The sequence below is a fragment of the Pristiophorus japonicus genome, chromosome 10, assembly GCF_044704955.1.
Source record: "Pristiophorus japonicus isolate sPriJap1 chromosome 10, sPriJap1.hap1, whole genome shotgun sequence".
Classification (NCBI taxonomy): Eukaryota; Metazoa; Chordata; class Chondrichthyes; family Pristiophoridae; genus Pristiophorus; species Pristiophorus japonicus.
The window spans coordinates 185,857,821-185,872,123 of NC_091986.1; the positions used below are offsets into that span (position 1 = coordinate 185,857,821).

Genomic DNA, 14,303 nt, shown 5'->3' on the forward strand with positions numbered 1-14,303 from the left:
TAGCCCATTCGCTTAACCTATCTAAATCTCTTTGCAGCCTCTCTGTGTCCTCTACACAACCCGCTTTCCCACTAATCTTTGTGTCATCTGCAAATTTTGTTACACTACACTCTGTCCCCTCTTCCAGGTCATCTATGTATATTGTAAACAGTTGTGGTCCCAGCACCGATCCCTGTGGCACACCACTAACCACCGATTTCCAACCCGAAAAGGACCCATTTATCCCGACTCTCTGCTTTCTGCTAGCCAGCCAATTCTCGATCCATGCTAATCCAGTTCCACTGACCCCGCGTACCTTTATCTTCTGCAGTAACCTTTTGTGTGGCACCTTATCGAATGCCTTTTGGAAATCTAAATACACCACATCCATCGGTACACCTCTATCCACCATGCTCGTTATATCCTCAAAGAAAGAGAGCAATGTTCCTTAAATCCTCTATGCGCTGCTTCCCCTTGTTTATTGCACAGATAATTACATGGGACCTAATATTTGCCAAGTTGTGGGGAGGAGGAGATATGCAATTAAAACCTTTTAGATTTTTTCTCCAGCTTTCCCTCCTGACAGGCTGGCTGCCTGTCGGGTGGGAAAGCCTCCAGCAGAAGGTCACAGCGAGGAATAGGTAGGGAGAGATTGCCGTTGGGGCCAGGTCTAGGATGGGGTACAAGATTGTGGGGAGGGCGAGATGTTGGTCGTTGGGGGGGGCAGGGTGTGGGGGGGCGCGAGATGGTGGTCGGGGGGTGGGTGGGTGCTAAGATGGTGGTCGGGGGGCGAGATGGTGGTCGGGGAGGGTGGTGGTCGGCAGGGGTTGGATGGCAAGATTGTGGTCGAAGGGGGGCGAGATGGTGACCGGGGGGGGGGCGAGGTGGTGGTCGGGGGTGGGGGGGCGAGGTGGTGACCGGGGGGGGGGGCGAGGTGGTGGTCGGGGGTGGGGGGGCGAGGTGGTGACCGGGGGGGGGGGCGAGGTGGTGGTCGGGGGTGGGGGGGCGAGGTGGTGGTTGGGGGGGGAGAGATAGTGTTCGGGGGGGTGAGATGGTGTTTGGGGGGGGCGAGATGGTGTTCGAGGGGGAGGCGTGATGGTGTTCGGGGAGGGGGCGAGATGGCGTTCGGGGGGGGGGGGGTGGGGTGTATTAGAAAGGAGGCTCGCAGCCTCCTTAAAAGCTTTTACCGACCAACCCGCCTCCGAGAGTGGATTGGTCATCTGCCCCACGTCCCGCCTCTGTTAAGACCAGAAGTGGGCGGGTTTGATGCATGTTGGAGCCGGATTTGGAAGTTTTTACATTTTAAATTCTCATCTGACCCAAACCCACCCATTTTTGGGGGTTAAAATGACCCCATACTAGTTACAGCACAGAAACAGGCCAGTCGGCCCAACAGGTTATGTCGATGTCTATGCTCCACACGAGCCTCCTCCCATCTTACTTTATCTCATCCTATCAACATATCCTTCTATTCCTTTCTTCCTCATGTACTTATCTAGCTTCCCCTTAAATGCATCTCTGCTATTCACCTCTATGCTATTTTCTGGTCATTATCGCATTGCTATATGTGGAACCTTGCAAAAATAAAATAATCTTACCTTCAAAAATTACATCGAGTGCAAAAGTCCCAGAGAAATGTGGTCTGCAATTCTGGTGCGTCTCTGGAGTCAATGACTTTATAGTGGAGTGTATTGCAGATAACGGGAGAACTACATCCATGCTATCAATGACACTCCTCCTTCACTTCTGTGTCTCTAGCTTTCTTCTGTTACTTTCGCTGTTCTGTCTTCCTTCACTTTGTTCCCCTTCCTCGTCACTTCACATCTCTTTCTTACTTCTTTTCACTTTCCATTTTTCTCTTCCCTTTCACTCTTCTGTTTTTGTTTCACTCAATTTGTTGCGGCCACCACAAGGGGGTAAGGGTATTGGGAATCAGTTTGCCGGCAGAGAAGGGCAGAATCCTCTGATTCAGACAGGCAGACGGGGAGAGGCAGGACCTTCAGGGTATAAGCAGACAGGCATAGAGAGGCACTGCATCAGGTTGAGAGAGAGGAAGTGGGTAGGCAGGGTGAGGATTCTGCACTTTCGTACATATTTTGTCACAACTACCTATAATATCCTCTTGTTTTCTCAATATCATGAGGCTACTACTATACACCTCGATACAGGATAAGCAAAAAAAATATCTTCTACATGCTTAGTGATTTTCTGATTAGATAGAAATTTGTAAAAAAAAACATTGTAAAGACTGAAAAAAATAAGAACCTTCAAGATGTATTACTTTATGTCAGCAAACATATTGAATAAGTGTAGAATCCCTTTATTTTTCTATTAAATTATGACAATCGGGTATTGAGTGACTTCACAGTCTTCAGCAAGTGAGATCAGAGGGTAAGAGTAGAGATGGCTGCAGCTTTCTAGGCAAAATAACAATGAAATGACCTTTGCTCCTGGTAACAATGCATTCCTCTTGTCCTCTGAATGCTTCAGTGTCTCACTATGCTGACCGGCTCCATATCGTTCTTATGATATATGCTGTCCCATTCCGCAACTTTTAAGGATGGGGGTACTTTCGAGATAATATTTTTGCATCATAACTTTCAAAAGCTGACTATTTGCACATAAACAAAAGGATACGTGGACTAGAAACCTGAATGTGGTTTGTTAAATATAATCTCATTTTCAATATAGACTATTGACTAGCTAGGAAGTGCTGCATTCTTCAGGATGTATCATCAGAAGATAATAGAACAGCAAACACAATAGAGCGACCTTTCCCTCTTTATCCCACAGTGAAGGTGATTGCTGTCAAATGTACTGAACTGACTTCATGTGGCCAATGAGCTGAACTTCTAATAGTGAAAAGTATATATAACTAAAACAAATATTGACTCCAGTCACTGGCTGTAAGTACTCAAGTACTGTCATATTTACAAAAGCCTTTGGCTTTTGGAACCATAATATACTCCAAGTCAACTTTCTAATCTATAAGGTAATACATATAGCCTTTTAAAGCAGTCAATATTTGTGTAATATAATACAAACTTGTCACTCATTTAAGGAACAGATTGGAGTCACAGTTTAAACATCTAATTTGAGCCATTTGCACCTAAACCGATGGTGATGTTAAGCACAAATCTAAGATTCATAGAGCAAGGAAATAGATTTTACTTAGTGGTCTGAAGTGCAGTTTACCGCTGTGTAAAGAACGCATGTTTATATTTAGCATGCCATGCCTTTGTGTTGGCATGTTCAAATTCAACAGATTTGGACAGAAAATGGGACTTACAGAGTATAGGAAATTGAAAGGTCTATTTTCTCACCAGTGCGAGGCACAAAAGGGCACACATGTCTCCAAGTCTCCTGTTATTCCTGGTAACAGCAGTATAATGTTGCTGCGGCACTGTCTCCACAGTATAGACATCAGTGATTTGAAGCCAATCACTGAAAAATTGTTAAAGTGATGGCTGGATTGAAGAAACACGGGATACAATTTGCACACACCGAACTGGCATTTGTACCATCGGCACTTGATAATGCATGTTAAACGATTAGGGGATAAGGGGTTATTTGGAGCGGGTGGGGAAGTGGAGCTGAGTCCATGATCAGATCAGCCATGATCTTATTGAATGGCGGAGCAGGCTCGAGGGGCCGTATGGCTTACTCCTGCTTCTATTTCTTATATTCCTTATGTTCCTTATGTTAATGGCACTATAGCGATACTGAAATGTGGGTATTTAATGCTCTCTTTGTAATGATTAGTACATTGGTGCCTCAACTTGACCTATGCCATTGAATCAGAAGAGTGCAAGCCCCACTACAGGCTGGAGCACATGTCCGAGGCAGACAGTCTGGTGCAGTACTGAAGGAGTGCTCCATTGACTGGAGTGTGTTCTTTGGATGAGATGTTAAACTGAGACTCTGTTTAGCTATTCCATCGGTTCGGATGCACATTAGAGATTCCACAGCACTGTGCCAGGAAGAGAAGCGGGTTCTCGCACTATCCTGGACAACATTCCTTCCTCAAGCAATCTCCACTAAAAACTGATCACTCATCTCATTGCTGTGCAGATAATGGTCATTGCCTACATGACAAATCTCTATACTTCACAGTGTGAAGTAAGTTGAGGCTTCTGTGAGATATTATAGGATGGTGCATAACTGCATGTCTTTATTTCAGAAACACTTCAAGTTGAAGCTGTACAGGTGGACTGAGCGCGCTGCCTGTATGGCAGAGAAATGGTGCTGCCTTTGGAGGTGCTGGGGAAAAAGCATTTGAGGTGGTTCTTGGTGCTCCGGAGACAGTGGCATTGCCTTGTTTACTTTAATGTGCTGATGCAGTGGTTGGGCTTGTTGGCAAACGTACTGAAATGCAAATGGTTTAATGGCCTAATTGTAACAATGAGTGGAAGCCAAGGTGGCCATTTTTCAGAATTCCCCTTCTGCAATGGATTTGGGGGAATCTTAACTTGTCTAAAATAATGAACAGGACTTGCAATTGGATGGTGTGATCCATCAGCTGCACAAGACGTGATGTGTTATTTTGCAGCAATTGGCTTAACACTGGCATTATTTCTTCAAAGGAGACCAATCATCTTCAGCAACAAAATCCAGACACGGTGTTGTCAATGCCCTCCCATCCTCTCATGGAAAAAGAACTGTGCGTTTCATTGATGTCGGAGCCCCTTTCTATCAGGACAATCAACTTCAGGTTAAAGTTTACTGGAAGAAAATGGAAGGTATGTATTATGATAAGATACATATCTTCAAACCTTAAGTAACTCTGGATGTTTAATCTCACTTTTTGCTCAGTGTAACAGTGAGCAGGTTTATTATCCGTAGGAGGGAAGCATTAAGGAAACAAGCAGTGGTGGAACATAGAAATTAATTTTTGATATCAGGCAGCATCATTTGGGACAGTTGTGACAGTCTCTTATGTTAGTGACTTATTTTCCATAAAGCATTGGCATCTTGTCTTTCACTCCTTTTTAGTACTTGCCTTTTGAATTGCAGTTGTAATGTTTATTTAACTCGTGTGGGTGGCACACTGGGTTAGCACACTAGTCTTTCACCTCTATGACCTGGGTTTGAATCCAGCCAGATTGATAGAGTGAAAACTTCTTTCCTTTCTTTCTAGGTACAAAGGTCTTACTTGAGATGAATTTGGATAGCCTCATTCCAGTCTGAGCACCAAAACAATGACAACTTGCATTTATATAGCGCCTTTAACATTGTAAAACATCCCAAGCTGCTTCACAGGAGCATTATCAAACAAAAGTTGATATCGAGCCACATAACGAGATACTAGTGCAGGTGACCAAAAGTTTGGTCAAAGAGATAGGTTTTAAGGAGGAGAGAGTTAGAAAGACGGAGATGATTAGATCAACTGCCTATATAAGAGCACTAAATTGAAGTATGACTGAGTGATGGTGTCATGATGATTGTCTTGGGAAATGGTAAGGTAGCACTGGTCTAGTAAGAGGTGCTGTGTCTTTGTCAAACGTACTTTGTCAACACAGATTAGAAGGAGCTCCATTTGACACCTAGCCCATTCTACTCCTGCCCAGAGAACATTTGATACTGTCATTGGAAAGCAAGGAGGAAAAATGTTCCATAAAATGTAAAAGATTGCTTGCTCAATACCCTGTTGTAATGTCTGTATTATTCTCTCTTATGTGCTAATTGTGAGATCATAGGTGTGGCAGTAAGTTACTAAAAGTATATAAAAATAACCATGAATAATATAGGAGGCTAATTATTGTTTCTAACACTCTTAGTTGAAATAATGAAGATAATGGGGAGAGAGCGGAACAGTGCCATTAATGAGCAGACAGGGCTGATGTGTATGTTTAATGAGCTCTTGTTCAAAATAAGAATGATTTATCTAGGAGTTATAAACATCATTGGCATTAATAGAATATCATAACTAACAAGATTAATGCTGAAGTCATTTATAAGCATCATCTGAGCTCCCAAGATTCGATTGCAACCTTTATTTTGCTCCTTGGTATCTAATTTATATAACGGGGGGCACTGTGTGCAGAAATAAATGTACATTTTGTTATTGACTTAATGAAACATTTGAAGGATTGCTAGGTATTGTTGAAACATTGCAGAATCTGAGTGGCATGTTGAGTGACACTCACAAAAGGATTTACTCCTGAGGCAAAGACCCTTGAACCTTTTAAATAAAAAGTGGATAAATATTTGAAATAGAAGATAATGGGGAGAGAGCAGAACAGTACCATTAATTTTGGATTGCTCTACCAAAGAGCTGGCAGAGGCACAGTGGCTCCTTCTGTGCTATAAACATTTACGATTCAGTGATTCCTTTATGCCTTTTAATAAACCGGTGAGTGTTATTTGTGTTACCTGTTAATATTGCCCATATATCTTGGATGCTTCAGCTTCATCAAAATCTTAGAGCACCAACAATGCACATGGACATTGGCTGTGGAGTTCCAAGATTCCATTGAAGGAGATTGTGCAGTCCTTAGACTGTCACATTAAAGAAATCATTGACAACTTATCCAAAATCATTTTGCTGTTGGCTAGTCTGTTGCAAAACATGATCAAACGGGTTCCTCTGAAATAGTTATAATGATGGACAAGTCTGGTGCTCTCAACAAACCTATGAGGGCATCCCTAGGGTCTTGGAAGGAGCGTTATATTTAATTGGCATCCAATCCAGCAGGCTGTAGCAAGGATCTATCTGGATGGAGGTCTGAAAAACTGTTGGGAGTGTTCTGCACAGACAGAAGGCCTTAATGAGCCAGATGGATGGGAGGAAGTGGATTACACATTGCATTGTTTAGCTAATTGCAGGGCAGTAGGCATGGACAATATTCAAACGCAAGTTCTGAAAGCTGCTCTAGGCAGGAATGTGGGGAGAATGGCAATGATCACGGTGAACAGCAATGGATGTAGAAGGGGGATCGTAGTGAACCTGAACACCACCGAGGAACCAGAAGCTGTTATGGTGGTTCTTTGGATTGTTCATTTGAAGGCTGGCGGAATAATCTTGTTGTTGTACGAAGTCTCATGAGAAATGCATAGGGCAGGTGTTGGCTTCATTGAGATCACAGAGTATTGTAAGACTCAGGGAAACCTATTTATGTTGTTGCCATCGATTTTCCAATGAAGTTACGGTGGTGGAGGGGGAGCTGCTCCGATGAAAATCCTGGCTCCATAGATCTGTACATTGATTATGTAGTATTGTCATGGCATTCAGAGGGGAAGTAGCTGTGAATAGCTTGGCATGTGTATGTTAAGCTCACGTTGATTCCTGACAAAACTGACTCTTCTTGGTTGCTGAGTTATGCCATAGTTGAGACATTTAGACATGTAATGAAGAATAGCTGGAGGGAAAAATCAAATTAGCATGGTACCCTCCCAATTAGAAACGCAAGTCAAAATTCTTCCTGTACTTGGGGGAGGGTTGGTTATACCACAGACCTTAACAGCTACTATTACTTCATCAACATGTCAATTCATAAAAGTTATAGTAGCCCCTTGTCTATCTGTGTAGAGAGATTAATGGATAATGGAGAGGCTATAAAGAGTTCAAATGGTCTTGAAAGCCACAAAAGCATTCTATAGTCATGATCTGAATACCAAGGTATGGTTAGAGGGTAAAAATAAATAATCTTTTTTCTCACCCCTACTAGGTATAGGAATGATGAGCACTTTTTGTTCATTTTATCATTTTGTCTATGTCTAAAAACATGCAGACAGCTTTCATGATTTTTTTTTTTACACGGCTTTGATTCTCATGTCAATGAATAAAATCACCATTTTCCTCATTGTTAATAGTGAAGAACAGTAGTGAAAGAATCAGGGACATAGGCCTCAATTTTCCCCAATTTTTGGCGTGCAGTGTTTTTTTGGGAGTAAATTAAAATCTCCAAGTTTCCCAAAGTTTCAGCGGCAGCATAATTCACTTGGGTATGATTTTTTTAGGCTACGGGGGCGTAACCTGCCCCAATTCTGGCTATTTAAGCAAGTTTGACCAACTATGATTTTTCTTAAGATGGCATATGTGACCGCTCTGAAAAACCTTCTGGGCAGTTAACACAATCAGTGCAGGTAAGAGAATCAGCGCAGCAGATCCAGTTCCACGGCTAGGACAGCAGCGGCAGAGAGGGAAAGAGAGAAGGGTGGGGGGGGGTATTCGGTCAGGGCTAGGAGCAGCACCGGCTCCGGAGAGGAGAGGAGGCCTTTCGGCCTGGGCTAGGAGCAGCACCGGCTCAGGGGGGGGGAGGGAGTGGAGCGGGGGTGGGGGAAGACCTTTTGGCCTGGGCTAGGAGTGGCACTGGCTCGGGAGGGGGGTGCCTTTTTGCCCGGGCTAGGAGTGGCACTGGCTCGGGGGGGGCGGGGGCAGTGGGAGGCCTTTTGGCCTGGGCTAGGAGTGGCACTGGCTCGGGGGGGGTGGGGGGCCTTTTGGCCTGGGCTAGGAGCGGCAGCAGACACCGGCTGGGATGGGAGGGGTCGGGGGGCTGGGGAGGGATGATAGACTTTTGGCACAAAGACTCTTTAATATTTTCATGTTGGTAAGCTGCTGCCTTAAATAGCTGCAGTGTGCAAAGTGCCTGTGCAGATTGCTGTGAGCTGGCCAGAATGTCTTGTATGTTTCACTTTCCAGCCTCAGCCCACAGTGTGTCCCTCGTTACCCTGGCAACCTGATCTTTTTGGCGCACATCTTAGGCTCCACCCACATTAAGGACAATGTGCGCCGGGCCACATTCACAAGTTAAAACGGGGAAACTTTCAACTTTTTATTTTGGCGTAGATGGGCCCAAGCAAAACGGGCGTATTTCTTCAAATACGCCAAAAACGGCATTGGGGAAAATTGAGCCCATAGCTTTGTGCATATGTATGGATTAAGAGTTGCTGTGGCATTTATCAGTCTCTTGTATGCTTCTAGGATAGCTGATGGTTGAGAGCAGTGTAATATGATGTTACCAGAAGAATATTAAAGGAGCTTGTTACATGATTACTGCAGATTATATTCTGAGGAAATGATATCTTTGGTCTGTATTTTTCATGTTATTGTGTATTCCCAACTCATCAAAGATGTGCCCAAAAAGACATTATCAACCCTTTGCTCGCCCTGATACCCTACTGTCTCGACCAACCACACTTTATACTGACAACAAGCACTCGAAAATAATCACTCACTGAAGAGAAAATGGAGAGATGGTTAAAATGCCATTCATTTTTCTATTTAAAAAAAATTAATTTAGGTTTGTTTTGATGAGATTAGACTGAACTAGATATTAAACTTATGTTAGTTAGTGCAGAGCAATACCATTGTACGGTATAATCCTAACGTGTTGAATAACATCGAAGTACAGGGAGATACAATGGCTGAAAGTTGCTGAAGCAGCTGTATCTATGAGTTGGACAGCAAGGAAGAGATTTAAAACTGATATCTTGGAATGTATGGGTAAGGTTTGAATACGACCGTGGCAGTTGAAAAGAAAGGGGAACTAGGAGGAGATAGAGATAAGAGGTGGACATACATAACTCACAAAGATTAGACTAATTCATCTCACCCCCGCCCCCCCAATGAACAGATCCATATATTTTTCAATTAGTGGTTGCTTTGTCTTGCAGCTTGCCGGAGATGTTCTGAAGAACATCTGAATGACTGGGTTGTAATGACTTCGTTTAAAAATATGCTTGAAGAACTGATTATAGTGGTTTATTTAAAAAAAATTCATGAATTACATTACATAGAATTTACAGCAGAGAAACAGGCCATTCTATGCCCTATCTAACCCTATCAACGTGTCCTTCTATTTCTTTCTCGCTCATACAAGAACACAAGAAATAGAAGCAGGCGTAGGCCCCATTAGACCCCCTCGAGCCTGCTCTGCTATTTAATAAGATCATGGCTGATCTGCCCGCTCTCCATAACCCTTTACTCACTTATCGTTCAAAAATCTGTCTATCTCCGCCTTAAATATATTCAATGACCCAGCCTCCAGAGCTCTCTGGGGCAGAGAATTTCATAGATTTACAACCCTCTGAGAGAAGAAATTCCTCCTCATCTCAATTTTAAATGGGCGGCCCCTTATTCTGAGTCTATACCCACTAGTTTTAATTTCCCCTATGAGTGGAAATATCCTCTCTGTATCCAACTTGTCCAGCCCTCTCATTGGGCTCAATTTTCCCCAATGCCGTTTTTTGGCATATTGCCAGAGTTACGCCCGTTTTTCTTGGACCCAACTACTCCAAAAAAAAGTACCAAATTTCCCCGTTCTATTTTTTTTAATTGGCGCCGCGCAGCCTGTCCTGTAGCCTCGTGGGGGTGAAGCCTAATGTCTGCGCTGAAAAAAGGATGGCGCCCCTTCTGCGCATGCGCATGCATGAAAACAAAGACCTTTTTGACGTGATTCCTATTGGCGCACATGCCCAGTACAGCTCCGCGTCTGGCCATTTTTAAAGAGCCAGTTGTGTGTGAGAACTTTAATTCTCATTGGAAAAATCGGAGCTGTGATAGAAGATGCAACGCGGCGCAAGGACCTGGGGCTAGAACCTTCACTTTTTTTTGCCTGCTTAACGCCCACTTAACGCCCATTTTACCGCTGAAATGATGTATAACGCCCATATATCGCAAATTTTGGCACAAAATGGAAACTGACGGGCTTTTATGGAGACTTATCGGCGAGCGTTATTTTCCCAATGAGCTTAACGGCGAGAAAAAATATTACCACCCGCTCACTTTGTTTGGGTGGAATCAGCAGAATGGGCATATTCAACAGCCATAATATCACCCAGCATTACTTTCCGCATGGAAATAACGCTGAAATTCGGTATTAGCGCCCGCCTACTGTTTTTTGTCGTAAAGAGCATTTTACCCAAACTAACGGCCATGGAGATCGCCCATCGTCAATTTCACCACCTCGCACACATATCGGCCACAATATCGTTTGCTCAAAAAACTGCCCACAAAAAGTGGAACTAACTGGGACGAATCACAGCGTTATGGACGCCATGTTCTAGATCACATGTTGCGTCCTTTAAAAGGCTGCTGTGCTTTAACCTCGGCGGAGTTAGGATGTACTCTGCAGGTCGTTGGAGTTGATGTGAACATCTCTAAAAACATCTTGACCACATTGTGACCGATTGGAATTGAAGAGGTGTGTTCATCGGGACATTCCTTGTCTGTGTGCAATCGGTGGAAAACAGAGAGCTGCTGCAAAGGGGCCTGTCCTTTCTCACCCTCTTTTGGTGAACAAGTACATGCAGCAGATTCGACATCGCGAAGGAACGCTGCACTGCATTATGTGCCCAATGTAAGAAGTGACAGACAGATGAGGAGGACCAGATGTTACATCCCCCGCAAGTACAAGGAGAAGCATTCTTGCCTCGACTTGTCCAACACCACCTGCCTTTGGAGACTGCGCTTCCACAAAGAGGTTATCACTGAGGTATGCCAGTTGATAAGGACAGACCTGCAGCCTGCCAGCACCATTAGAACTGCACTGTCCGTTGAGGTCGAAGTCACCTCTATGCCTGTCGTTCTATGCCTCAGGTTCATTTGTGGACTTTCTCAGCATGCCACACATCGCTGCATTAGACAGGTCACTGAAGCCCTGTACGCACACAGGAGGGACTTGATCAGCTTCCCTATGACCAGGGAGGCACAGAGTGAGAAGGCTCTAGGTTTCTCTGGAATTGCAAACTTCCCCAAGGTGCAGGGGGCAATAGACTGTACTCACATCACGATGCGGGCACCTTTTCAGGATGCTGAGGTTTTCAGGAACCGCAAGGGATTCCACTCCCTGAATGTCCAGCTGGTTGTCGACCACCAGCAAAAATGGGCGTTATTTCCGGCGATCTGAAAACCCTTTTTTATCGCCCATGCTGGAAATAACGTGGGAGTTCTAGCCCCAAGAATTTCTTACAGGATGAAGTGGAAGCACGAGCTGGACACCAGCAGAGGTCATATAAAAGTTCCACTAAAAGAAATGAAGCAACGCTGGAACCAACTTGCAGAAGATTACTGTGCAATGGTGACCACCCCGTGGTCTGGTGGCCAGTGCAAAAAGAAGTGGCAGGATCTTGGTCAAGTAGTTAGTGTAAGTAATATTTTCATTTATTCAATGGAATTGCAATTGCAAATGTGACCAGCTGTATATGTCCCACCCAGCAGAAAGACACCCTCTCTAAAAAATTATATTTTCATCTTTGCAGAGGAAGGTGGAACACAGCAAATGAGAAAGAACTCGAACAGGAGGAGGCCGGGCAATTCTGCAGCCACTGACACCCTTGGAAGAGAGGGTCACTGCTTTGATGGGTTCTGCCTGGAGAAAAGCAACCACCACTGCACAAGCTGGGCCCACACTCGAGGGAGAGGGTAAGTTCTGCAAATTCCAGAGTCTGGCTTTGCTAACTATTAAGTACTGCGCGGGCTAGCCATGCTTCGGTTCATGGTGATGTCGCCGTCAGCTACGCTTCGGTTGATGCAATGTGCTATCGTTCATCGTGGTCTTTCAAATCAGCCTGCTGCCTGCGCTGTGTGAGTCTACTCATGCCATCCTGCCCCCTCCTCTTCTGCTAACCATTTGTCAGTTCTGTTGTATTTTACAGAACTTGAGGCTAACCCTGAGGGTGCAGAAGAAAATTCAGATGCGGACGAGACTGAAGAGGAGAACATCTTCCAATCCCACCTTCCAGACCAAGAGCATAGAGTTGAGGGGGAGGGGAAGAGGATGGATGAATCCCCCACTGTTGTACTCACTCTGGAGGAGGTGCAGGTGCCACCCATTGAGATCCCAGCTCCTTCCCTGAGTGGTATGAGTGTTCGTGGGACATTCCATAGTTTCCCATCGTCCGAGGCTGGGGATTCCAATGGGATGCAGTGAGGCACACCCAGGGCCCCAGCATCCAAGGCTGCGGGTCCCAGTGGGGTGCAGTGAGGCACACCCAGGGCCCACCGTCCGAGGCTGCGGGTCCCAGTGGGGTGCAGTGAGGCACACCATAGGGCCCCACCGTCCGAGTCTGCGGGTCCCAGTGGGGTGCAGTGAGGCACACCCAGGGCCCCACCGTCCGAGGCTGCGGGTTGCAGTGGAGTGCAGTGAGGCACACCATAGGGCCCCACCGTCCGAGTCTGCGGGTCCCAGTGGGATGTAGCGAACCACACCCAGGGTGAGGAGGGGAAGGAGAGCATTGACCTTACGCAATCACTCCTGGACAACACCAGTGGAGCGGGTGATGAGGTATCGGGACTGTCAGGAGAAGTAACAACACTCTCATGAGAAATGGGAACACTGTCAGTGAACATGAGGGAGGGAATGTTGCAGGTAGTTGACACTCTGTTGCTCAACATGAGGGAGGGCATGTCACAGGTAGCTGAGACACTGTCGGCGAATATGAGGGAAGGAATGTTGCAGGTAGTTGACACACTGTCATGACACACGCGGGAGGGAATGTTGGAGTTAGCTGCTGCAATAAGGGACCATGCCCAGACCCCACGCCCATTGACAGAATCAACTGCCACTCCCACTCCAATCCCCAGATCAGCCTCTGAAGAGGCTCAAGCCAGGTCTTCCACATTACCACCTGCCCACGCCCTCCATCAAGAAGTGCGCATTACCCGAGATGTTCGAAAGAATAAGCTTGGTACCAACCCGAGAAACGCTGTGCCACTGCCTGTGGGCAGGGGTGGAGTCAACAAGACCAAGCGCAGCGGGTGGTCTTAGAATAAGGTGGAGGAGAGATGGGTGCAGCCTTTCTTTGCTGCTGTTGCTGTTATTATTATTGTTGTGACTGTTGTAACTGTTCTCAAATGAAAAGTTTTTTGTAAGTTATGTAAATTTACAAGTTTAGAAGTTTGTAAGTGATCTTAAAGTTTTTAAGTGATCTTAGAGTTTGTAAGTGACCTTTACTGAAAACTTTAAAGTTTGATATCAGAATATTTTTATTAAAGTTAAGTACAAAAAAACTTTTAAATAAAATATATTTTATATTATAACTGAATCATTTCCATTATTTGTTCCATTTACATAACTTTTTGAAGTAAACAAGAAATCATTTCCATTATTGGTTCCATTAACACAACATTACTGAACAGGTCCAAACAGTTACCATGGTCCATTTGGAATAGTTGCCACTGAGCCTTCAGGCAGCAAAGCGTTCACGGATGAGCTCTTGGCGCAAGGCTTGAGCAATCGTTAAAGGGGCACTACGGTCCACCCTCCTCCGCCATCATGCTCCAGGTCCAGATAGTTGCATGGCTTCCTTGTCCTCGTCCTCCTCCTCCTCCTGGTCATCTGCATCTTCCTCATCATCAGCCACTCTCACCTCAGGTGGGTCTT

General features: G+C 45.1%; 1 protein-coding gene across 1 annotated transcript in view; it reads left to right on the plus strand.

Annotated features, from left to right (window-relative positions):
• LOC139274871 (anosmin-1) overlaps nucleotides 1–14,303 on the plus strand; it is a 297,781-nt gene that overhangs the window by 256,913 nt on the left and 26,565 nt on the right. The window contains exon 9 of the mRNA XM_070891587.1: nucleotides 4,563–4,718. Within this exon, the coding sequence (XP_070747688.1) occupies nucleotides 4,563–4,718 (156 nt within the window). The remainder of the gene's footprint in view (nucleotides 1–4,562; nucleotides 4,719–14,303) is intronic.